Source organism: Ambystoma mexicanum, chromosome 11, assembly GCF_040938575.1.
Source record: "Ambystoma mexicanum isolate Mex_15411 chromosome 11, UKY_AmexF1_1, whole genome shotgun sequence".
Classification (NCBI taxonomy): Eukaryota; Metazoa; Chordata; class Amphibia; order Caudata; family Ambystomatidae; genus Ambystoma; species Ambystoma mexicanum.
In genome coordinates this window covers 914,110,462-914,134,072 of record NC_090934.1, presented here as the reverse complement: position 1 = coordinate 914,134,072, position 23,611 = coordinate 914,110,462, and the positions used below count along the sequence as shown (strand labels likewise).

Below are 23,611 nucleotides of genomic sequence, written 5' to 3'. Positions count from 1 at the left end.
GCCCTATGTATGAACTGTAATCAAATACCCATGCTCTACAGTAGTTGCACAGCCCCAGAAATTGCTGCAGTTCTCTCACAGTCTGTGGCATGGGAGTGCTTGAGATGGCCTGTGCTCTTTGTGGTGCAATCTTTCTTCCATGTTGGGATATCAGTTGGCCAATGTAAAGTACCTGTTCCTGACAGTATTGTATTTTCTCCATGTCTACCTTGTACCCCTTTTCAGCCAATATAGTCAACATTTTTAAGGAGTCCTCTCTACATTTACTTTCGTTTATACTGCAAATTATTATGTCATCCACATACTGTAACACTGTGCTTTCCACCTCAACGTTACCCAAATCCATCTGTATTACTCTATTGAAAATTGAGGGTGATTCACAATACCCCTGTGGTAACCTGGTATGTTTCCATTTTGTATTTCGGTAAGTGAAACTTGTCAAATCTTGTGAGTCGGGGTGTAATGGTATTGAGAAAAATGCATTTTTAAGGTCTATTACTGTAAATCGTGATGCTTCTGCTGGAATGCCACACAATATTGTGGCCGGGTTTGCTGTTACTGGATATTCTGCTTCTACTATGTTGTTCAAGGGCCTGAGGTCCTGTATGAAGCGCCAAGACCCCCCTTTAGCCTTGCGCACTGGGTACACAGCCGTGTTACATGGTGATTCTGAGGGGACCAATATGCCATTGTTTATAAGGGCCATTATAGTTTCATATATGCCCTCATCTGCCTCTTTTGACAGTGGGTACTGCTTTACTCTTGGTAGTATGGCACCTTTTTTCAATTTTATCCGTACACCCCCTATGCTTTTTATGCATCCCACATCATAAGGGCTAATGGTCTATAATGATTTGGGCACCTTTGACATATCCTCCTTAAAGAAAGGGACTGGGGTGCATGCAGGTGCCTCAAGTGCCATCGCAATTTTCTGTGCTATTTGTTTGTGAGCCACTCTTAGCCATATTTCTACACTCATCATGAACACCATTTCCCCCTCCTCCTTTTCTTCTGAGAACAGCTCCTCATCTGACACCTGGGTCAACCTACATCCTTCTGCTAGTGCTATCACTGCCCTCCATGCTCTTCCTTCTTTGTCTTGGGCGTGCACAGCAATATACTCAGCTGTTGCAATAATGCTCTCAATGTCCATTACAAACACCTTTCCTTCTTGTTCATTAACAGGTGTTTCTGGTCGGAACAGATAAGCTGCTGGCCTCCTCCATATTTTCCCTTCTATCCCTGGCATCCATGCAAATGCCATGTCTGTTCCATACTGGAATAGCTCGCCATCTACTTGTTCCGCCCTAATCGCTGTCTGTCCGCAGTATGCTTGCATAATCTGTCGTGCTGCTAGCATGTTAATCCCTGGAGTAGAGCAAATTATACCATCCTCTGTAAAGGAGATTGTCATATTTAACCTATTCATTATGTCCCTCCCCATTATATTTACTGGTGAGGCACTATAATACAAAAGTGGAACTGACAGATCATAATCTCCGATAGATAAGGGAACGTTATCAGTAAAAGGAACCAACCCTTTAGCCCCAGAAAATCCTTGGGTGTTCATGGCTTCGCCTGACATCTTAAATTTACCTTCCCTTATGCAAGACCGGGTTGCCCCGGTGTCAACAAGGAATGATAACTTTTTGTCACCTATCGTTACCTCTATGCGTGGCTCCTCCGCACTATTAGGTGTTACTGACAGGATGGGACACACCAAGGCCGTCTGTGGGCTGTCCTATTGGGGGTACAATGATTGGCCATTCCCTGTGTAAGGGTTGTGTCCCAAGACCGTCACCCTACCCAATTGCGTTTGTTCAGTTTGGGGTTGTTGTGTTAGCGCTACTTGTTGTTGTGGCAGTGGCTGTTGTTGTGTTATTTGTTGTTGTGGCAGTGAATATGTTTGTGGCTGTTGTTGCTTTATTTGTTGTTGTTGTATGCCCTGCTGTTCTTGTGATGGCCTAGGTTGTGCCTGTTCATTCCATGCTGGTGTTCCTGGCCTGACCCTACACGTACGTGACATGTGTCCTAATAATCCACAACTCCAACACACGGGTGGTTCCCTGTTCTGCCATGGGAAGCTCCCTGTGTTGTCCTGGTATACCGGTTGCCCTGTGGGGTAGGAATTTCCAAGTCCCCCCACCTGCTGTTGGGTATTATATCCGTATCCTCTCCCTCTCATAAATCCTCCTCTCCCCCTGTTATAACTATAATACCCAGCTCCTTTCATTGGGTACCCTCCTCCCATGTTGGGTGCGTGTAATTGCAGTGGCGGCACTTGCTGTATTATACTTTGCGGAGGTGCTATTTGAGCTGGATCTTGTGCAGCCACTACTTGTGTGGGGCTTTGGGCCATTGGTGTGGGCGTAGTTATTAGTGCCCCTTCCATTGTGTATTTAGTAAGTTTTTTCTGTACTAGTTTGGCCTCTTCTGTTTTCCTGTCCTCTTCCTTTTGTTTCATTTTTCCTTGCCATATCCTGCAGTGATGTACTATAGTCAGCTGTATTTCTGGCCATGGTTTTGCTTCCATTCCCACTACTTTCTTTAGTTGTTTCTGAACTCCTTCTGGGAGCCCTTGTACTAGTATATGATAAAATATGGCTGGTGTTTTATCCCATTGTTCTCTAGTTTCCATGCGCCACTTCTCTTGAATATCCTGGATATAATCAACAGGATCCTCATTCTCACGCATCTTACGGGAAGTAATTGCTCCTATGTCTGATGTGTCTGGGTACTGTACTCTCAGTGCCTGCCATAGCGCATGTCTGCAGTTTGCAAATGGCGCCCCATCATGCGATGTGTTCGTTATTGTTACCCCATGGAATCCCGCTCTCTTCCAAATGTCGTCCGCTCTATCCCTTAATATTGATATTAACAGGCCCTTCACATCTCCTACTGCTAGTTTCTGTCCTGCGGTGTGTTTTTCCATTTCATATATCCACTTACCCGCACCTCCACTTAGTGATGGGAGCCTACATTTTATATTTTCTTTATCCGTATGTTTCCAAGGTACATACTGCGGTCTAACCCCTCCTCTCTCCAACAGTGGCATTAAGTTGTGTCTTGTGTCACCCTTTACGTTCCATAATATTGAGTCCTCACACCCCTCCTCTTCCCCCATTTCCCTTACCACTTCAAATTCGTCCTTACTACCCCTGCTCCTACCTCCCTCTCCGTCCTTTCCCCTTTTTTCGTCATTTCCTGTGTTTAATATGGGTATGTTTATTTGTCTGTCTTGCCTGCGGCTAGGGAGGTCTCTAAGCCGACATGCATAGGGAGTCAATTCGTCCATGAAGGGCGCAAGCTTTATTGTGCGCAGCGAGCGTGTGGCGGTTGAGCATGTAGGGTGCGATGGGGGAGGGCGTGATGGAGATGGCGATGGTGTGGCTTCATGGGTTTGTTTTTCCACTAGTTGTTGCACCCTCTCCTCACCTCGTTCTAGCTCCTCCCTTCTCTTACTGATCCATGGCGAGTCTATGTTTGTTCTAGTGAGGTACAGCTTATCTAAGCTTTCCCTTTCACTCTTTCTTCCTCCCCTCTCTACTCCTTCTTCCTCCTCACTGCAAAAATCAGTCATAAATGGTATCCCCCACTCTGCCTTTTTCCCTTTTACTGTTACTGTTTCTAAGTCTATTAGCTCCATTTCTCCTCTTCCTTTGTTACCAACTGCTCCCCCTGGTGTCGATGTTGTTGCTACTTCTCTACTTCTATATACATCCCCCCATTTTTCACTCTCCCTATTACTCCCTTCTCTTTCCCCTTCACTCCTCTCCTCCATCTCCCTACTATTTTCCTCTCTTTTCCTTTTTAGTTCCTCCATTACTTCGTTGCTCATCTGTTCCAATATTCTTTCATCCTCTTTCTTCCTTTCCCATTTCACCCTTTCTCTTTCTAGTGCTTTCCCCTCTTATTATTTCTTAGCTGCCTCTGATACTACCCTCCTCCTCCATATTTCCATTTCCCTTTCTTTATCTTCTTCTTCCTTCTTTTTTTCTCTCAGCACTACTCTTGACACCCTGTCTGCTGCTGCTTTTACCCTTTCAGCTTCTATCCTTTGCTCCTCATTTCGTTCCCTTAATTTGTCCAATTCGTCTTTACCCTCTTTCCTTTTCCTCACTCTCTCTTTTTCCTCCTTCTCAAGCTGTTTTATTAATTCATTCTGCTCATCCCTTAGCTTTGCCAATTTTTCCTCCAAAATCTCTTCTCTTTGTCGTAATAGCTCCTCCCCCTTCATCTCACTCTCCCTTGTACTATCCTCGTCTGTTCTCTTTACTGCCTCCCTCTCTTCTCCCGTTAGTGAACCCCGTAATTTTAATAATATCTGTGCAGCTACCCACTCATCATGTCCTATCTCTACAATCTGCTCTTCTCCAATCCTCCCCTCCCCCACTGTCACCTTCCTATGAGCCACATATGTTGGAGGGCTGTATGCCGGGTTCGAGTATCCTTCAGCCGCCCTTAACTGTCCTTCTATTTCTCCTAATTCTCTTAAAGGGTACAACCCTTCTCCCTCTGTTTTCACTCCCGGTGTTATGGGTATCTCGTTGCTCGGTTCCTTTTTTATGTTGTCTAATTTATCAATCTTTTCTCCTCCCTCTCCTTCATTCCCCGTATTCTTTGTCCTTTCACACCCCTTTTCCCCATCCGTTCCTTCTTTCTTAATCTCCTTTACTTCCGGTGTTTCCCCCATAGTGAACATTCCATTTGGTCCTGGTCGGGACCCCTGGAACATCCTCCATAAGTTAAACACCTCCACATGGCTCGCCAACTTCTTCCCCTTGTATGTATTGTGCAGATGGTTTAGCAGTGAATGTTGGGCATATGGATCGAAACTACCATTAGGCGGCCATGGTGTTAACATTTTGTTATCCGTCCCCTGGGTCCACTCTATGCTGTACTTAATTAATTTCTCCCTATGGGGTGGCAGTGTGGTGCATATGTGTTGTAGTGGGGTAGTGAGGGTGTTCCCCCACCCTCCCGACCCTGTCCCGTATGACATAGTGGTGCCCCACTTGTTACTCTTCCCTTCACTATCAGTTCACAATATACAACCTTATATTGTTTACCTGGCCCCGTAAGTGTGGGGACTTACGACAATCCTTTGACAAATTATGCAATAATAATAAAAAAAAAAAATAATAAAACACAAATATATAAATCTATGATTTTATATTGTATATTCCTTCCCCTACGGCCCCCTGCGGCCGAGGCGCACGCAGCCCCCTGTGGCTGCGTACCCCTTACGACGATCTTATACAGTCGTCCTTATTCCTCGTTCTCCTCCCCCTTTTACACTTGCCGTGGCCGGCGTTCTCCGTGCGCAGCCACGCCCCTCTCCCCTTCTCCTCTTCCGATCCACTCGTTTATCGTTTATCTCCGTATCCGCTCCCTTATCATGTTTCTCTTCCCCACCACTCTCAAACCCAAAGTTCCTTGTGCTCGCGATATCCTATTAAATCCCTACTGGTGACGTCACCGATGTCTTGACGCTACTGGTACATTCTCATTATGAGTTTCAAAATACACTTGCAATCTACCCCCGCTAACCCTACAGCTGTCTTCCTGTCTCTCCTGGAACAAGGTAATCACATCAATAATATAATCGGACTGCGCACGCTGCGTCGCCTCGCGTGTGATACGCCCCTCAACAGGAGGGCTTAACCAGCCAATTATCTTCCGTATTGGGCAACTATGCAACTAGCTACCGCCTACAGGGAAACGTCATCTACCTATCGAGTTTCTTGCTCGAACAATAGGGAACCTCGTCATCTACCTATCGAGTTTCTTGCTCGAACAATAGGGAACCTCATCTACTCATTGATCAATAAATGTCAAATCGTAGGAAACCACACACACCCACCCCTACACGTTAGTCGCGATTTAGGCCAATCAGTGTCTACGAGCGGCCACACGTGATGTTTTCGTGCTCCGCCCCCCTCTTTCGCGTGACGTAGCCGACTGCTCTCGCACTCGTCTCGTCACCATTCATTCCATTAGCAACACTCAGTTGTTAAACCTTCGCCGCGCATCTGTACAATACCTCCCTCCTCCCTTATTTACTTCCTCCCCCTCCCTCACAATTTCGCATTGCTCGTTGTGTGTGTCATGCTCACCAAGTTCTCTCGATGCAGGGCCGCTCGACTGCGTGCACCCCTCCAAGCGGCTCGCCACCTCCCCTCGTCTGGACCACGTCTGGACACTCGCCAACCGCGGGCGGGATACTTCTCAACCAGCTCCCGAGGGCCAATATCCGGATTGCGCTGTCCGGTCTTCTCGCAGCTCCGCGATGGTCCTGTAGTCCTCAGAAGGGGGCAACGGCAGAGGGGGCCGCGCCGCCGGGCCTCCTCGCAACGGGAGTGCCTGGAAAAAGTAAAAATAAAAAGTCGATCTTAAACAGATCTCAGCAGTGCCTCCAACTTGTCGGGGGGAAATTCTGCCGGGGTCGGCCGGGCCGTCCGCGGACCTCCAGGCAGGGAGGCCCCAACTCCTCCCGTTTATATCCCAGATGAGATGAGATAGAGTATGAGACGCACACAAGGAGCAGGGTGACTCTGCTGTTTATTAGACAAAACGGCAGGGATGGGTCAAGGAGCGTACGCGTTCGTCCTGACACACACACAATCGTGGGGCTCGCAGGCCCTTTTTACTGTATTATGACGCGCTACTTGCGTCACTTCAGAAAGTTAACAAAAAACCTATCGCCACTCTTAATTGGGTGTTCGAGTGGTAGGGTTAGTATAGCACACATATAGAGAATGATATTAGTGGACAAGGTGTAGTCAGGTGGTATATCTGGGTTGTCCCTACAATTAGATACATGAGAATTGTTACATGAAGACTCCTGAGGATTAGCTAATATTGCTGGCGTCAGTGATAAGAGCCCCATGTTCTGATTGGTGCACCCGTGAGCTTCCCAGCCTGGGACCACCGTTGTTCCCAGCTCTCGGTGTACCTGTAAGTTGCAACAATGTTTCACTATGGGTACGTGCAGACAATGTGAGGACTTATTCATAGCTGGACGGCGGACCGCTCCCACTGTTGCAGATGTCCATTTAGCCTTTCAAGTGTATCTGCCAGTGTCTCGTAGCGAGGGATCCAGACGCCTCTGTTCTCCTGGGTTTGGCATCTCGTCAGGTTCGGCTTGGTCACGTGGGGAGGGACCGTGAAAGAGGCAGAATTCTGCACAATTAATATTGTTTTTCTACTGCGCGTCTGGTTTAATTTGTCGGTGTGACTTTAACGTTGGTGCGCGGAGTACGAGGTTGCAACATCGTGCCTTTGATGATTTGCTCTTGGAATGTGGGTTTGCAACATTGCGACCTTGGCTGGTTGCTTCGCCGAGCTCATTCTGCAGGATCAGCAACTGACTCTTGCTTTGTTAATGTCCACGGGAGCTCTTGTTTGAGGCCTACTTGGGCCTGGTGCATAAGTTGTCCGTTTGGTGCACAGGTGCTTTAGGTTATAGGAGCATATAATTTCATGACCAGTATTGTGTCTTCATTATACTTCTCATGGCGGTAACTGGTTTCAAGAGAAGCGTGAGCAAGCTAGTAGAAGAGTTCATGACGCGTCTTGCGTTTCTGCATTCTGAAAGCCTATGTAAAAATAATAAAGATGCACGTCCGTGAATATGCCTGTCGCCTACGTCATAGCACTGAGTATATTCTTCGTGTAGGTTGGTGTGGGAATGTCCAGTGTGTACATTTGTACAGATGTGCTTCCCGTTGTCTAGGTCGTCATGGCATCTCTAACGACGTGTAGATTTTAGTCTAGTTGATCCGTGCCGCAGGTGTCGGCATGGCCAGTGCGGGCTGCTGGGCAGGCAGATGGACACATCCGTATGTTCCTGTACCAGGGTATCTGGTCGTCTGGTAAATGGACAAACTCTTCTCGTGGCGGGTGTCTGGGTCGTGACCCTCTAGGCCAAGCGCGAGAGGCGAAGGACGGGAGCCTGGTCTTCCATTCTCCCACTTCACATTGTTTGGGTCTGATTGAGTGAGGAGTGGAGGTTTTTGTTGGGCAGCTGAACTCCGCCATGGCCTCAGCATCTGCAGTTGGACTGTTTGGTGTTTGTCCTTGACTTGCATCTTGTGTGTTTGAGGCTAGAGGTTTAATGGTGGCTGTTCCAACCTCAGAGGAATCTTTCTCTTGGCGGGGAAAGCTGCAAGGGATGTCGTTTTCTAAGGGGAGGCTCAGTAGCTACCTATTCTTAGTCTGATTCGATGCACATTTGGTTTGATCGCAAAGTCCTGTCGCTTGAAGTAGTTCTTGATCAGTGACTTCCAATTTGTTCCGTTCTGCATCAGGTATTGTTGAGCTGGGCTCTCTATTTGGGTCTGAGGCTATTTTCAGTGGGAGACATAGGTCTTTCTTATTGAAATGCCATCTGATCGTCTTTATGTCCGAAATGGAGTTTGCTCTTGCTTTATTCTTTTGAGCAGAGTTTGGGAGTTGTAATTTGTTTGCTTTGGGTCCACCCTTTTTCACGGCTGCTGGACTGAGATGTGGGGTGTTTGTTAGCGCGGTTAGCTTTGGTGGAAGTTTCATACTGCTATTTGTGTTACTCGCAAACGCGTTTTGCAGGGGAAGTTGTTGGGTCGTCAAGGGGTCTAGTTATTTACTCGAGGGAGCCATGTCTTGAGCTTTCCTGGCATTGTGCTTGGGCTGGGAGTGGTCAGTGCCACTCGGTAATTCTACCATAGCGTCCATGTATAAGGGAGAATTTAAACTTTCACAAGATTCTCTGTCTCTCTTTTTGTGCAGAAATTGTGGAAAATTAAAGAAGGCCTCTTCTTGCGGTACACAGAATGCTTCCTCACTATCACATGTTGAGTCTGGCTTGCCAGGTCTCGATCCCAGACCTGGCCCACACCTCTCCCCCGAGTCCACAGAGCGTGCCGCCCGCTCATCGCTCAGGACGCCAGGATTGTGCCGAGAATGTGCGACCGCTCCAGCCACGCCTCCACACACGCCTCGCGGCGAGCGGTTGGAGTCGGCGTTCGATGGGGCCGTTCAGAGTTACCAGGGAGACGTGCACTCAACTGGTGAGGAGGGTGGGGGTTGAGGTGGACTGTGCGTCGCACACAATAGGACAAGTAGGGTTAGTGGTTTGGCACATACCTTGTATGTCAGTTGCCGCAATGTTCTTGCGGGGATGGATTCCCCGCTGAGATAGACACGCTTCGGTGTGTCCGGGTTGATTCTCGGTCGCGGCGCCCTCTTTGTTAGACGCATGGCAAATACACATTAGTCCATTACTCAGTTGCTCGCAGTCATTGGGGGCATTACAAGTGTTGATGTTGACAGGAGATGCAGGGGCAGAGAGCGCGGAAAGGCGCTCCTCATCTGCCTCATGAACGGAAGACTTTTTTGTACGACTCTGTGTATGAGGGGCTTCTTTTTTTGGATAGGTTAACAAAGTTAGTTTTGGATCCATGGCGCTTTCTGCCCCCTCTCTGCTAACTCTCTGCAGAGAAGTGCAAAACCGTACTTAACACAGGTCTACTAGACCTTGAGGAGCGTGTGTCCAGATCAAAGATTGCAGTGATAAATATTAAACTGCAACTCTGCAGTCTCTGGCAACACTCCACAAATGAGATGAATAGATCTGCAGCTTTAGAAATACGCTGGGCCAGATAAGAGTGCCAGGTGTAAGGATCAGTCACCAATCAATGATCACAATGGGTTTGAAGTGTTCATTACCATAAGGCATCCGGCAGCCGTCCACGCCGAACAGCACCAACCCTTCTGCCAACCAGGGTTTACGCCGCAAGGGTGGCTTTGCGGCAAGTTTGTAGCTCCTCGGTCAGTCACGTGACCGTGTCACGTGTCCCTCAGTGGCTCCACCTCCCTGTGGACAGCAACAGCCCATCGCTCGGAATGCTGTATGGAGGGGGAGCAGGCTGACTTGAAAGCAGGTCAAATGATTAGCACAGCGTCCTGCAAGTCAAACGCAGGATTAAGACACTGCCTTCACTCCACATCTTTTTCTCTGCTTATTGAGTACCCTGAATGAGAATGGCACGAAAACTCAAAACCTGACCTGTGGTGTTTGAGCCCTTTTGTGCTCCCCTTCCTACTGATGGTGACTAATTTGGGGAGCCCAGTGTGAACCAAGCTATGGTGATGCACCTCGATCATCGACTCCTCCATCACTGGGGTCTCAGTTACTGCCTCAGCGTGCATCCTGCTTAGAGGATCCAGTCGCCTTCTGCTCCCGTCCAATCTCTTATGGCCTGCCGTCAGCCACTAGTAATGCTGTAGCCAGATAGCGGCAGCATTCATCACAAGACATTCAAGCTAGAACCTGCACCCACAACACAGGAGACAGCACCTTCTACAAAACTCACTGGTAGCAGAGTCTGTTTTTTCTGTTAGCGCTAGCATGAAGCAGCCATTAGTCCCCTGGATTATTTTATTCCGATCATGCTGGCCCAACAGCTGGAGGTAGAAATGAGCGGGGCGGTGGAGAGCCGGGAGTAAAGCATTATCATCTTGCTGCTCACCCTGCAATGCCCCCTGGGGAATTTCTTTTGTAGGAGAAGAGACATACAGATTGTATTTCTATTCAAAAGAGTGTCTTGATAATGGGGCTTACCTCCAAGTCAATAACAAAAGGACTTCCATTTCAGTATGCGAGGATTGCAAGGACAGAATTAAACATGGGGCGGCCTCATTACGACATTGAAGGTAGCCATGCCGCTATTTGTGGCATGGCTACCCCCATTCCGGGTACCTGGTCCGGGTTCCCTGAATGGGGAAATACCGGGCCATTCCGAACTTGGAAGGCACGGTATTTCCCCATTCAGGGAACCCAGACCCGGTACATCCCCATTCGAGCCCCCATAGGGCTCAATGGGAATGGGGAGGATGCAAACAATGGGTCCGTTAATAACGGGCCCTTTGTTTGCATCCTGGTCTGCTTGCGGGTCCCGCGAGCAAACCTCGTAATGAGGCAGTAAGGGGTTAACGGGGACGGCAGCTCTACGGGCCCCGTTAACCCCCTACCGCCAGGGTCATAATGAGGCCCATGGCCTTTAAAGCATTTTGGCTTACTGAGCTCTGTGACCAAGAGCAAGTTGGTAAAATAAGTAAGACTAAAGGCCCTGGCTGGAAACACCGTTCGAAAGTCTGGCTCACAATCTGTGAGCATCAGGTTGATGAGAAGGGCATGTGGGAGTTTCTGAACTTGTACCTGCTTATACCAACATTGCGCAAGAATGATCTGCCCACAGCGGCCAATTCGGCCTATTCAGAAGACGCCAGAGTGGACAGCTGGGTACAGGTGACTACATCAAATATTCCAATGAGCAGCCTTGATAGCAACCACCGCTCAATGCACAGTGTTAAGCTAGTTTATAAGGAAATCAGAGGGTTCCTTGGATTGCTGTTGTCTCTGGCAGGTCAGTGGATTTCGAGCAGAGTTATTTAGACTTTAGGTGGTCATCGTAAGTGAATGACTCTGACTCCACCCAAATTTCCATTCAGAATCGCTAGCCTAACTGGAGATCTCTCTTTGTTCCGAATATTCTGTTCATCCTGTTAGTGGGCAAGCGGGCGCTATCGCATTAACAGCCCTGGAATTCGTCGTTAATGACACAATAGGAGTAGAAGAGGATCAAAGAGTCTGACAGGACGTAAAGAGTTTTTTTTTTAATTTCGGAGTCTGGGAATCAGTGAAAAGGAGCTTTCAAAGTTGATAGTCCACTCTTAAATCTGAGAGCTTCTGAATGCTGTTATTCAGCCACTGCCGTGGGGCCTGTGCTGCAGACATGCGGCTGCGTGACCAGAGATGTCTTCCCTCTGAGGCCTTTGCTGCAGACATGCGGCTGCGTGACCAGAGATGTCTTCCCTCAGAGGCCTGTGCTGTAGACACACGGCTGCGTGCCCAGAGATGTCTTCCCTCAGAGGCCTGTGCTGCAGACACACGGCTGCGTGGCGAGAGCTGTCTTCCCTCAGAGGCCTGTGCTGCAGACACAAGGCTGCGTGCCCAGAGATGTCTTCCCTCTGAGGCCTTTGCTGCAGACACACGGCTGCGTGGTGAGAGATGACTTTCCTCTGATTCCTGTGCTGCAGACAAGCAGCTGCGTGCCCAGAGATGTCTTCCCTCAGAGGCCTGTGCTGCAGACACACGGCTGCGTGCCCAGAGATGTCTTCCCTCAGAGGCCTGTGCTGCAGACACACGGCTGCGTGGCGAGAGCTGTCTTCCCTCAGAGACCTGTGCTGCAGACACACGGCTGCGTGCCCAGAGATGTCTTCCCTCAGAGGCCTGTGCTGTAGACACACGGCTGCGTGCCCAGAGATGTCTTCCCTCAGAGGCCTGTGGTGTAGACACACGGCTGCGTGCCCAGAGATGTCTTCCCTCTGAGTCCTGTGCTGCAGACAAGCAGCTGCGTGCCCAGAGATGTCTTCCCTCAGAGGCCTGTGCTGTAGACACACGGCTGCGTGCCCAGAGATGTCTTCCCTCTGAGTCCTGTGCTGCAGACAAGCAGCTGCGTGCCCAGAGATGTCTTCCCTCAGAGGCCTGTGCTGTAGACACACGGCTGCGTGCCCAGAGATGTCTTCCCTCAGAGACCTGTGCTGTAGATACACGGCTGCGTGCCCAGAGATGTCTTCCCTCAGAGGCCTGTGCTGTAGACACACGGCTGCGTGCCCAGAGATGTCTTCCCTTTGAGGCCTGTGCTGCAGACACGCGGCTGCGTGGCGAGAGCTGTCTTCCCTCGGATGCCTGTGCTGCAGACACACGGCTGCGTGCCCAGAGATGTCTTCCCTCTGAGGTCTTTGCTGCAGACACGCGGCTGCGTGGCAAGAGCGGTCTTCCCTCTGAGGCCTGTGCTGCAGACACACGGCTGCGTGCCCAGAGATGTCTTCCCTTTGAGGGCTGTGCTGCAGACACACGGCTGCGTGGCGAGAGCTGTCTTCCCTCAGAGGCCTGTGCTACAGACACACGGCTGCGTGCCCAGAGATGTCTTCCCTCAGAGGCCTTTGCTGCAGACACGCGGCTGCGTGGCAAGAGCGGTCTTCCCTCTGAGGCCTGTGCTGCAGACACACGGCTGCGTGCCCAGAGATGTCTTCCCTCTGAGGCCTGTGCTGCAGACACACGGCTGCGTGGCGAGAGATGACTTTCCTCTGAGCCATTCCTTGAGCGCCTTACCAAGAAGAGAGATGTGCAGTTAGCATTGCCTATTGCTTAGCGACAAGTGTGCAGTACCGGGCGAGTGTTCAACGATGCATGTTCTTTAGATTATATTTGCATCCTAAGGACATGCAAACGTGTGTTAGATGATGTTCAACGTTCACTGTACATTTTTTTGGAAGTGGCCAGAAGTCCAATAGAGTCTCTCAATTATGCGATCTAAACAAAACAAGTTGTGGTTTTATGTCCTGTAACAAAATAAAGATCGAACTGAACTGATCTTACTTTGGTCAATTGTCTTGTGTTGTTTTTGTGTGTGCATATGTGATTATTAAATCAATATCTGTTAAGAATGTATAATAGTAAGAATTATATTGCTAATTATATGGCACAGAGCAGCAGAGTGAAATGTTTAGCTCTCTATGTTAGAGTCTTCATTTCCTGGATCACGCAATGGATACATTCACACACACACACACACACACCCTCCCCTCTCGCCCCCCTCTCCTCCCCATCTTAACAATGGCTGGTTAGCGCACTCTTGCATGGGTAATGGCTGCTCATTTCATGATGCTGTCCACCTCTCCTGATCATTGTCTGTTCCCGTAGCTGTCCAGCCTCCCGCCTCTACCAAGACCTGCCAGACCTTCGGCAAGCACAACTTTCAGACCTTTGATGGCACCAAGTTCACATTCCCAGGAACATGCACCTACAACTTCGCCACACACTGCAACGTGGATATTCCAGATTTCAAAATAGTGGCCAGGCGTGTGGTGGCCGGAAAGAGCAACCAAATCTTCTTCACTGCCCGCATCGATGGAGTGGCCATCGAGGTGGCAGCTGGTGGCATCACCGTTGATGGTGAAGCGTAAGTATCCTGGCAGATCACAGTCCTTTGGGATTCTTGTCTTCCTATTGCTCTCACTGCATTGTATTCCTCCCCCTTTGCGCTTCTTTCTCCATGTGTTTGCCTTCCCTATTTATAAGGAACTCCAGGTTGACACTTTGTGTTGCTAGCTTGTGCAGGCTACAAGACTGGCACTTACGTGCCATGCACACTCATATAGAGTAGATCAAACATAAAGACTGGAATAACAAAATACCACTGTTGATCTTCACAGTCACACTCCAGCCAGAGATTAGTCAACCGAGGGCTCTTGCAGACTGGCATGACATGTCTGGGAGATGTGGTGTCTTCAGTAGCAACCTCAAACACCATTGTCTGCAGGTGCTTGGCAGACATCTTACCCCTTTCATGCCCTTCCAAACAAGCATTGGCAATGCCAATAGGGTTTGGCGTGTACTACTGTTCTTTGCATTTTGCATTTATAAGCACCAGAGTGCAAGGAGGAGAGTGCAACGTTTCAAAGGAAGATGCAATAAAGGGTGCATGTGTGAGAAGGGAGAAGAATAGAGCTATGGAGTAAACAATTGAGGGAGGGTGGCATTGATGATAACCAAGAGGAAATATGAGCGAGAAAAGTTGAGAGAGAGAGGGTAATTTATAAAGCAAGTGTGTGAGAGGAGGGATGAGATGGAGTAGAAAGTGAGGGTGGGGTGGGTGAGTGGGTTGTAGAGAGAGCTGGTTGGGTGTGTTTAGAGAGAGTGGAGGTAAGGTGGGTGGGGGTACAGAGGGTGGGGGAGGTTGGGTGGGGTACAGAGAGTGGGGTAGGGTGAGTGGGGGTAGAGAGAGTGGGGGTATGTTTGGTTGGGGTAGAAAGAGCGGCTGTAGGGTGGGTGGATGGGGTAGAGAGTGGAGGTAGGATCGGTGAGAGAAGAGAGAGTGGGGCTAGGGGAGGGTGGGGTAGAGAGTGATGGTAGGTGGATGGTTGGGGACAGAAAATGGGGGTGGAGAGTGGGGCTAGTGTTGGTGAGGGTAGAGAGTGGGGGAAGGGTGGATGGGCGTAGAGTGAGTGGAGGTAGGGTGGGTGGGGTAGGGAGAATCGGGTAGGGTGAGTGGGGGCAGAGAGATTGGGGTAGGTTGTGTGGGAGGCCATAGAGAGAATGGGGTGGGGTGGGTGGGGCTAGAGAGAATGGGCAAGGGTGGGTGTACAGACAATGGGGGAAGGGTAGGTGCATGGGGTAGAAGGAATGGGGGAAGGGTGGGTGATGGAGGATAGAGAGAATGGGGAAGTGTGGGTGGGGTAGTGTGATTGGGTGAAGGGTGGGCAGCTTGGGTAGATAACATGGGGAAGGGTGGGTGGGGGAGAGAGAATGGGGTTGGGTGAGTGGGTGGCCATAGGGAGAAATTGGTTTTGTTAGAGAGTTTGCAGGGCTGGGTGGCTAAAGGGAATGGGGAAAGATGGTTATAGAGACAATGGGGGAAAGGTCGGTGGGTGGGGTGTAGAGAATGGGGTAGGGTGGGTAACTGGGGCATAGAGAATGGGGGAAGGGTGGGTGAATGTAGTGAGAATGGGGAAGGGTGGGCAGCTGGGGTAGAGAGATTGGGGAACAGTGGTTGGGGTAAAGAGAATGGGGAAGGGTGGGTAACTGGGGGCATAGAGAATGGGGGAAGGGTGGGTGAATGTAGTGAGAATGGGGAAGGGTGGGCAGCTGGGGTAGAGAGATTGTGGAACAGTGGTTGGGGTAAAGAGAATGGGGACGGGTGGGTGGGCTAGACAGAATGGGGAAGGGTGGGGGAAGGGTGGGTGGGGCTAGACAGATTGGGGAAGGGTGGGGATAGAGAGAATGAGGAAGGGTGGGTGGGGCTAGACAGACTGGGGAAGGGTGGGTGTAGAGAGAATGGGGAAGGGTGGGTGGGGGTAGAGATAATGGAAAAAGGGTGGGTGGGGATAGAGAGATTCGAGAAAGGGTGGGTGGGGGTATAGAGAATGGAGAAAGTGTGGGTGGGTGGGGGTATAGAGAATGGAGAAAGGGTGGGGGTATAGAGAATGGAGAAAGGGTGGGTGGGTGGGGGAATAGAGAATGGCGAAAGGGTGGGTGGGTGGGGGTAGAGAGAATGGGCAGGGTAGGTAGAGATAGAGAGAAAGGTGGTAGGGTGGGTAGGGGTAGATAGAGTGGGGTAGGTCTGGGGAATGGTGGGTGGGGTAGAGAGAATGGGGGAAGGGTGAGTGGGGTAGAGAGAATGAAGTAAGGGTAGGGGGCTGGGGTTAGAGAGAATGGGCAAGGGGTGGGTTTGAGAGAATAGGGCAATAGTGGGTGGGGCTAGAGAGAATGGGTGAAGGTGGGTGGATGGGGAAGAGAGAATGGGGGAAGGGTGGGTGGGGTAGAGAGAATGGCGGAAGGGTTGTGGGGGTAGAGAGAATTTAGAAAGGGTGGGTGGGTGTTGTAAAACAATGGTGAAAGGGTGGGTGGGTGGGGGTGTAGAGAGAATGGGGAACCGGTAGGTGGGGCTAGTGGGAATGGGGAAGGGTGGGTGGGGGTAGAGAGAATGGTGGTAGGGTTTTTTCTTAACATTAGCAATGTTTTGGCAATATTTTGGTGGTTACACCAGCAAAATGCGACAAAACCAAAAAGCAAAGAAGAAAGATTGAACCTATTGTCTGCAGGTCCCATTATTGGAAGCTCTATCCATCACAAACACACCACATCTGGCTTCAGAGACTCCATAGAGGTGAGTGGGCTCAAGTGAAGGTAGGATTGTCTACATGCCTCACTATTGGAAGCCTCTATCGACCACATCTGGCCTTACAGACTCCATGAAACTGGAGATTTCCATGGAGGTGAGTAGATCACAGACTTCAAGTGTAGGCGAGAGTCTAATATATTTCTGCCTGAAAACTATCCACACTACCACCAATAAAAAATGTAACACATCTGTGTCACTGCTGCCACCAGTAGCCCCCGCCCCTCCCTCCTTCCTGGGCAATGCCTTCCATTGTTGGGAGGGAAGACTCAGGCTTGAAAATTAGCATCAGCTTTTGTTTAATTGATAAGTGCCTGTACCAGTATATCCCACCGGTCAAAGGGGGCAGCTGGAGATCAAGACACAAGATGCTTGCACGCACAATTGTAAAACATTCACACTACCATGCCCATTGTGAGGTGCTTGAGGCATGTGTCAGCAGCACCATCACAACAACAGGAAATTACATATGTAAAACTGCCTATGTTGCATGTAACTCATGCCACACTTGTCTCGCCACACGTGTCTCCTCTTTCCCTTGCCACCCAACATAGAATACAGAAGGGCCAAAAGCTTGTGGGGTCAACGGTCATTAATTTGATAAGAATGTGATTTTTTTTTTGTTATCAGGAAATCCACTGGAAGGTTTTTGGATATTAGTACATGTGTAAAGACATGTTTATCTGCCCAATAAATACATACATAAACAAAATGGGCAATTAAAAAAGATCACCTTCTGCAAACGAGGCGTCACCTGACCACCCCTGGTGAGGAAGAGCATGAAGATGCACAGACCACGGCTTCTGCAGATCAGACTTCTGGCAGAGTTCATTCTCCGTAATGAGAGGAGCACGGACCCCTTACTGGTTGGTGATGGGGCCATTCATGTAGCGTGGTGCAAAGTGACTTTGCACTGCCAACAAACACGTTGTACCGGGCCTAATTCACAGAGCAGTGCAAGGTGTATTTTTGCAGAGCACCATGATAAATGTTGCATGAATCAGGCCCTTTCTCTCCAGCACTAGGGGAGATGTGGCGGCTGGACACTTGGAGCCATGAAAGCGCCTTTTATTGAAAAGCACAGAGGCCTCCATTTCTAAATTAAGCCCTGAAGCAGAGGCCGGCCACTCTTCAGGTTTTGGTGGAATGTCCTTGCTGGAGCCAGAGGAATGGACCCAGAGCAGTTTCACATGACCTCTTGCCATTTGAAGAAAAGGGAGGGCGTTTCTGAGCCTCCGCTCCGACAGCCTGGGTTTGTACTCACACACCCTCTTTGATTCCAAAGAGGGCAAGTGTTGCTGGCAGTTGGAGGGATTGGGCAGTAAAAGGGGTGAGATAATGGTATTAATTACTTATTGTCACTTGGTGGAATGGACATGGATCAGCCGTGTGATAGGAATAAAAGTTTCAAAGGGTGCAGAGGACTATGGACAAGCAGTAGACATCTTTGGACTCTGGGAAAGAGGGTGGATCGGCATCTGCTGCTCCACCACTCAGAACGTTCTATGCATCAATGGAAACTGCATGTCTGAGGTATCATCCTTTATGGCAAGCTCTGAGGCTGACTAAAACCAGGAGAGACAGAGCGGGCCAATTACTGACACCGGGATTCGGCTCTAATAAAGTCGAGGGACAATCACCAACTCGAGAATTGTCTCACACCACCTTCCTGTTTTGTTTGGAACACTCAATCCATGCACCAAATAGGTACTGAGTCTTACATTTTCATCATAAACATACAATTTATTTGGAAATATTCAAAAATTGATCACAAAGTATGAGTTAAAAAGACATATACCAGAAACTGACATATAAAAACACCTGTACAGTACATAATCCATTCAAAAACATTTTTTCATAAAAACGTTTTTTTTCTTTTTTAAATACAGCCCTAGTGCAAAAAGAAATACAAACTACTATCAAAACACCATTCCTATACACATCTAAAAAACAACAATGGTGTAATATAAAAACCATACAGTACAATAATTATGTACAAAATACAGGACTGTGCAAAAACGTGGTGGTTAGCAGAAATTAACCGTTGTCCTTGCTTTGTTTTTCTACACTCTGGAATTTGTAAACCTGTATTTCCTATTGTACAATTAGGAGTGGATGCCCCCAAACAGGATTTAATTTGTTTCTCTATAGTGGATTTGGGCAGGTTGTTGTGCATGCTCTCAGTGAAATTCTGAGGTTGCTGCGTAGTGAACTCACGGTTCACGCTCTCCACAGTGCGCATGCTCAGAGAGACATGTTCACTGTTGCTCAGGGGGTCGTGCTCACATGAATACACATTGGTGCACACTATCTCCAGACCCATGTTCCACACTGCCCTGACCAAAACTGCCTTGCTAAAGCCCTATTTTGAAATTGTTGTGCCTCATCTCTAATTGTAATTTGTTGTGCCTAGCCCTAAACCCAAAATTGCATTGCTATACCCTGATTGAAATTCTTGTGCCTCATCCTTGATTGAAGCTTGTTGTGCCTAGTCCGGACTCAAAATTGCATTGCTATAAACCTGATTGAAATTCTTCTGCCTCATCTTTGATTGGAATCTGTTTTGCCATAGCCCTGATTGTAGAATGTTCGGCTGCCCACCCATACGCCCGTACACGGCACTGTAGCCCTGCTAATTCCAAATTGCTATTGCCCACTTAGAATTGTAACCTTTCCTCTAGCCATTACTACCACCCATTACTACTGCAAAGTCGCTCCTTATTGCTGTATGAAAATTGTGTTACCTAAACCAGGTAAAGTTCCCAATTATTTGTCTCGGGGGGGATCAGAACTCAAAGGGAACTAAATCAGAAGGAAAAACATATAAGGTGAGTCTGATTACCCCTCTTTCCATTGCCCCAGTGGTTCGAGTGAAGACTAATTACAAACTATACAAATACCGTTTGATATCATTACTACTTGACATCATGAACCCAGCACAGAGAGGCTAGTTAAAAAAAACCTAATTTTATTGCATATTTTATATGATTAAAAGGCACAAATTGCCACGAACACAAAACATTGCATGGTTAATGGATGAACCTTTCTTAAATAAACCTTTTTTTTAAAGGAAAGGACATTGTGCAACATGCACACACAGTGCAAGGGGTGCAAGCAACACAAAATATATACGTGTGTAAAGACTTTGTTTGCATCAAGGATCCCACAAACAATTTATATGGGTATCATAGATAACTTTCGACTTGTTTCGGCCATTTTATATTTCAGACACTATCTCTAGTATCTTGAGTTCTTTCTTTTAGGCCATCTTCAGGACACAATTTATTCCAGAGAGGTCAACAAAGACTCTATACCCCAAATGTTGTCCAGCGTGATTATTTCTACAAAAAACATATAAAAACATATACAACATGTGTGGCCAATCTTGATTGATTTCATGGGTTCAGAACAAAAACAGAAAACGAGTCAAATTTGTTTATTATGCATGCAAAATCAAGCATAGGACAAATTAATCATAACAAACACAGACATCACTTCGAAATACAATGTAACGTGGGACAATGTAACTCCAGCTCAATAAATGTGTACAAGGCTAATTGAGAGCGGTGCCTACTTAATTTAGAAGGTTTGCTGCTTATTTCCATTTTGAATGGGCTTATTTTGGCGTGTTCATTTCACTGCGGTCTTAATTATTTTCTTCTTAACAACGTATGCATAACAATACACATGCTTATAATCTGAACAATTAGTGTTTCCCCCCAAGACTGACACAAGGGGGGGGGGGCAGCATGGTTTACTGAAACAGCACTTATGCTGAGTCTTATTACAGGTACTCAGAAATGCAGAAAAGGGGGAAAAAGTACCCAAAGGAAAAGGAAAGATTTTCATCAGAAACGCACTTTCACAACACGGGAAGAGGTGTCTCTAGCTTAAATGTACAACGTGTTAAAAACAGTACTACAAAAGCAATCATTTACTGTTTTTACTCATATGCTGATCGAACGATGTTGCAAAACATATTGCTTAATTGTTGGCATATCCATCAATGGAAACTTGGTTGTCAGGCTGCAATCCAACCTCAAATGGTTGCTGGTATCAGGGTGACTATAATAAAAACAAGAGTAAGTCACTAGGGGGCCACCACATGGCTAAGCATTCAGGCGCGGTAAATGGCGAGAGGCAAAAATGCCCCGTTCAGGAAACGAACTTACAGTTAGGCTGGATTTCATAAATCTGAGAAGTCTTCCAAAGGAAAAAAGGTTCCAACGGAAAACAGGGAAGCGGCCGGATGTCTCTAGCAAAACTGGCCTGCGGTGGGTGCAGAATTCACTATAAGAAAATAATGTATTCAATAATGTATTCATAGGTTACAGGCTCTTGCTGGATAAAAGACTATTCAATAGCTCCAAACGAGGGGCAAAATTGGCAGACTTTAGAAGAAAAACCAGTGATTTATTACAACCCATAAAACAGTTTACCCCGATGTTGGAAGCAGAATTTATCCGAGCCTGACTGAAGAAACTTGAAAACTCAGATTTGTAATTATGGAGGCCGTCGCTCACTGCCTCCCATTTGGCGACCCTACGTTCGTGAAGGCTGACTGTTCTGGAAAAGGAAGGCATAGTTACAATGAGAAAAATACCAATTGTTGTGGGATCGCTATCAAATTGCGTGCGCTATTTTCCACTCTCGAACTTCAAAAAAATAATAAAATAAGGGGGGGTCGGCAGCAAGTGATATCACTCCCTCAAACTTCCCACAAAGTTTGTACAAAATAGACAAAAGTATCAGAGTTCGGGAGGATATCTCGCGCTCACACCAACAACTTATTATGAGACCTATTATCACTGTTGCTAAATTTCCTCAAGATAGATTCAAAAAATCCTCAAATTACATAACGCTTGTCAGTTCAATATATTTTAATTAATCTTCCAAAGTAAAGAACAGCCGACACGTGTTTCGACCTTTGGTCGTTATCAAGGCCTCTCTATGTCAATTAGTTATACCTTCCATCCCTGTATTGTAGACCCTGAAGATCTATGTTCTTAATATACCATATGTTCCAATAGTCTTTACATTCGAAATAATTTAGGTCCAAAATTGGCTTTCACCTTTACATGGGCTAAATCCCAGAACCTCGTTATGCTAACATAGATGGTATATTAAGAACATAGATCTTCAGGGTCTACAATACAGGGATGGAAGGTATAACTAATTGACATAGAGAGGCCTTGATAACGACCAAAGGTCGAAACACGTGTCGGCTGTTCTTTACTTTGGAAGATGAATTAAAATATATTGAACTGACAAGCGTTATGTAATTTGAGGATTTTTTGAATCTATCTTGAGGAAATTTAGCAACAGTGATAATAGGTCTCATAATAAGTTGTTGGTGTGAGCGCGAGATATCCTCCCGAACTCTGATAGTTTTGTCTATAGTTACAATGAGCCCCTCAATCTCTTGGTGCTATGGGGAGCCAAGCGTGTTGCTGCAGGATGCAGACACACACCTCAGAGATGAAAAGGAAGCTTACCTGACGCTGCCCGTATCTTGTATCGCGCCGCAGTGGAAAACACAACACCGCACGTTTGCGGTATATACCAGTGCAACAGCGTCACATGATTTTTAGTATACATGACCTCTCACGCGGCTGTGGATCACGTGAGCCATAGCAAGAGTGAACAAAACTATTGCCGCAAAGAGGCTAAATTGAGAAGGGAGACTCCAATGAGTAACAGAAGTACTGTATATCTCTGAGGAGTGCCGCTCACAGAAAAATGTATCTGTAAAGCTCCTCTTTCTTTTGAACAGAATTGAACACTACATCTTGAGAAAAAATTCTCGATTTGAAATGTTAAAATAGAAAGAGGGGGATACAAAATGGTACAGCACAAAAAATTGTACATTAGTTCAGGGATAAATTATTGCAGAGCACGCAGGGAAGACAAGTGGTATAGCACAGGGAAAAGTGCATTGACTAAGAGGAGTTTCCATTCAACCAATAAATTCCAACCTTGTTGTGCCGTTTTAAGGGTGTATATCCAACGTTGTTCACAATGGGTCAGTTTAGTTTCTCTATTACCCCATCTTGGGGTGCTTGCAATTCTTTCAATGACGAACCAAAACAAATCTGTGTGTTTATGTTTTTTTATTTCATAATGGGCTACTAAAAGTTTATTGGCCACTTTGTTTTTTAGGCAAGATCTGTGTTCACAGATACGTTGCCTAATTGGCCTTGTCGTTTTTCCAACATATAGTAAAGAACATGGACATTTAATGCCATAGACCACCCAATCCGTTGTACAGATGGAAAAGGTTCGTAATTGCCACAATTTGCCATTAAGATCAATAGAGGAGATGCTTTTGGTGAGGGCACAGAAGGAACATCGTCCGCATTTATAATGGCCTATTACTCATGGAAGATTCCAGAAAGTGGGCTGTTGCACGGCAGAGGGTTTGATCGGATAAGTGGGTACCAACATTTCCCTATAATTCTTCTGCCTCTTAAAGGTAAATCTCGGGGTGGTTGGATTGAAATCTGTGGTTTTAAGTATGTGCCAGTTCTTTTTCACTATTCTTCTCAGATCGTTACTAATAGGACTATACGTCGTAACACAGGTGATTTTGTCATCTTTAGTTGTCTTGTCGGGAAATATGCCTCCTCCCCGGTTCGCATGCTGGGCTCGTTTAAACGCCTGATGGACTATTCTGCTTGGGTAGCTGCGGGATTTTAACCAGAGTTTCAGATCTTTGCCTTCATTAATAAAGTCACTCATGGCCGAGCAGTTCCTTCTAATCCTTAAAAATTGGCCAATTGGTAAATTGTCTCGGAGACTTAAAGGGTGGAAGCTGTTGTATTTCAACAGTGTGTTTTTATCAGTCAGGTACCGAAACAGGGAAGTGAGCAATTGTCCCGAGGGACTTT

At 47.3% G+C, this 23,611-nt stretch overlaps 1 protein-coding gene across 6 annotated transcripts in view; it reads left to right on the top strand.

The window, feature by feature from the left end:
- LOC138503907 (mucin-5B-like) overlaps positions 1-23,611 on the top strand; it is a 444,631-nt gene that overhangs the window by 34,682 nt on the left and 386,338 nt on the right. For all 6 annotated transcript variants that reach the window (XR_011279729.1, XM_069623995.1, XM_069623992.1 and 3 more), the window contains exon 2: positions 13,748-14,006. Coding sequence is in view for 5 of the 6 variants with exons in the window: in XM_069623995.1 (XP_069480096.1) it covers positions 13,748-14,006 (259 nt within the window). In the remaining variant the exon portion in view is untranslated. The remainder of the gene's footprint in view (positions 1-13,747; positions 14,007-23,611) is intronic.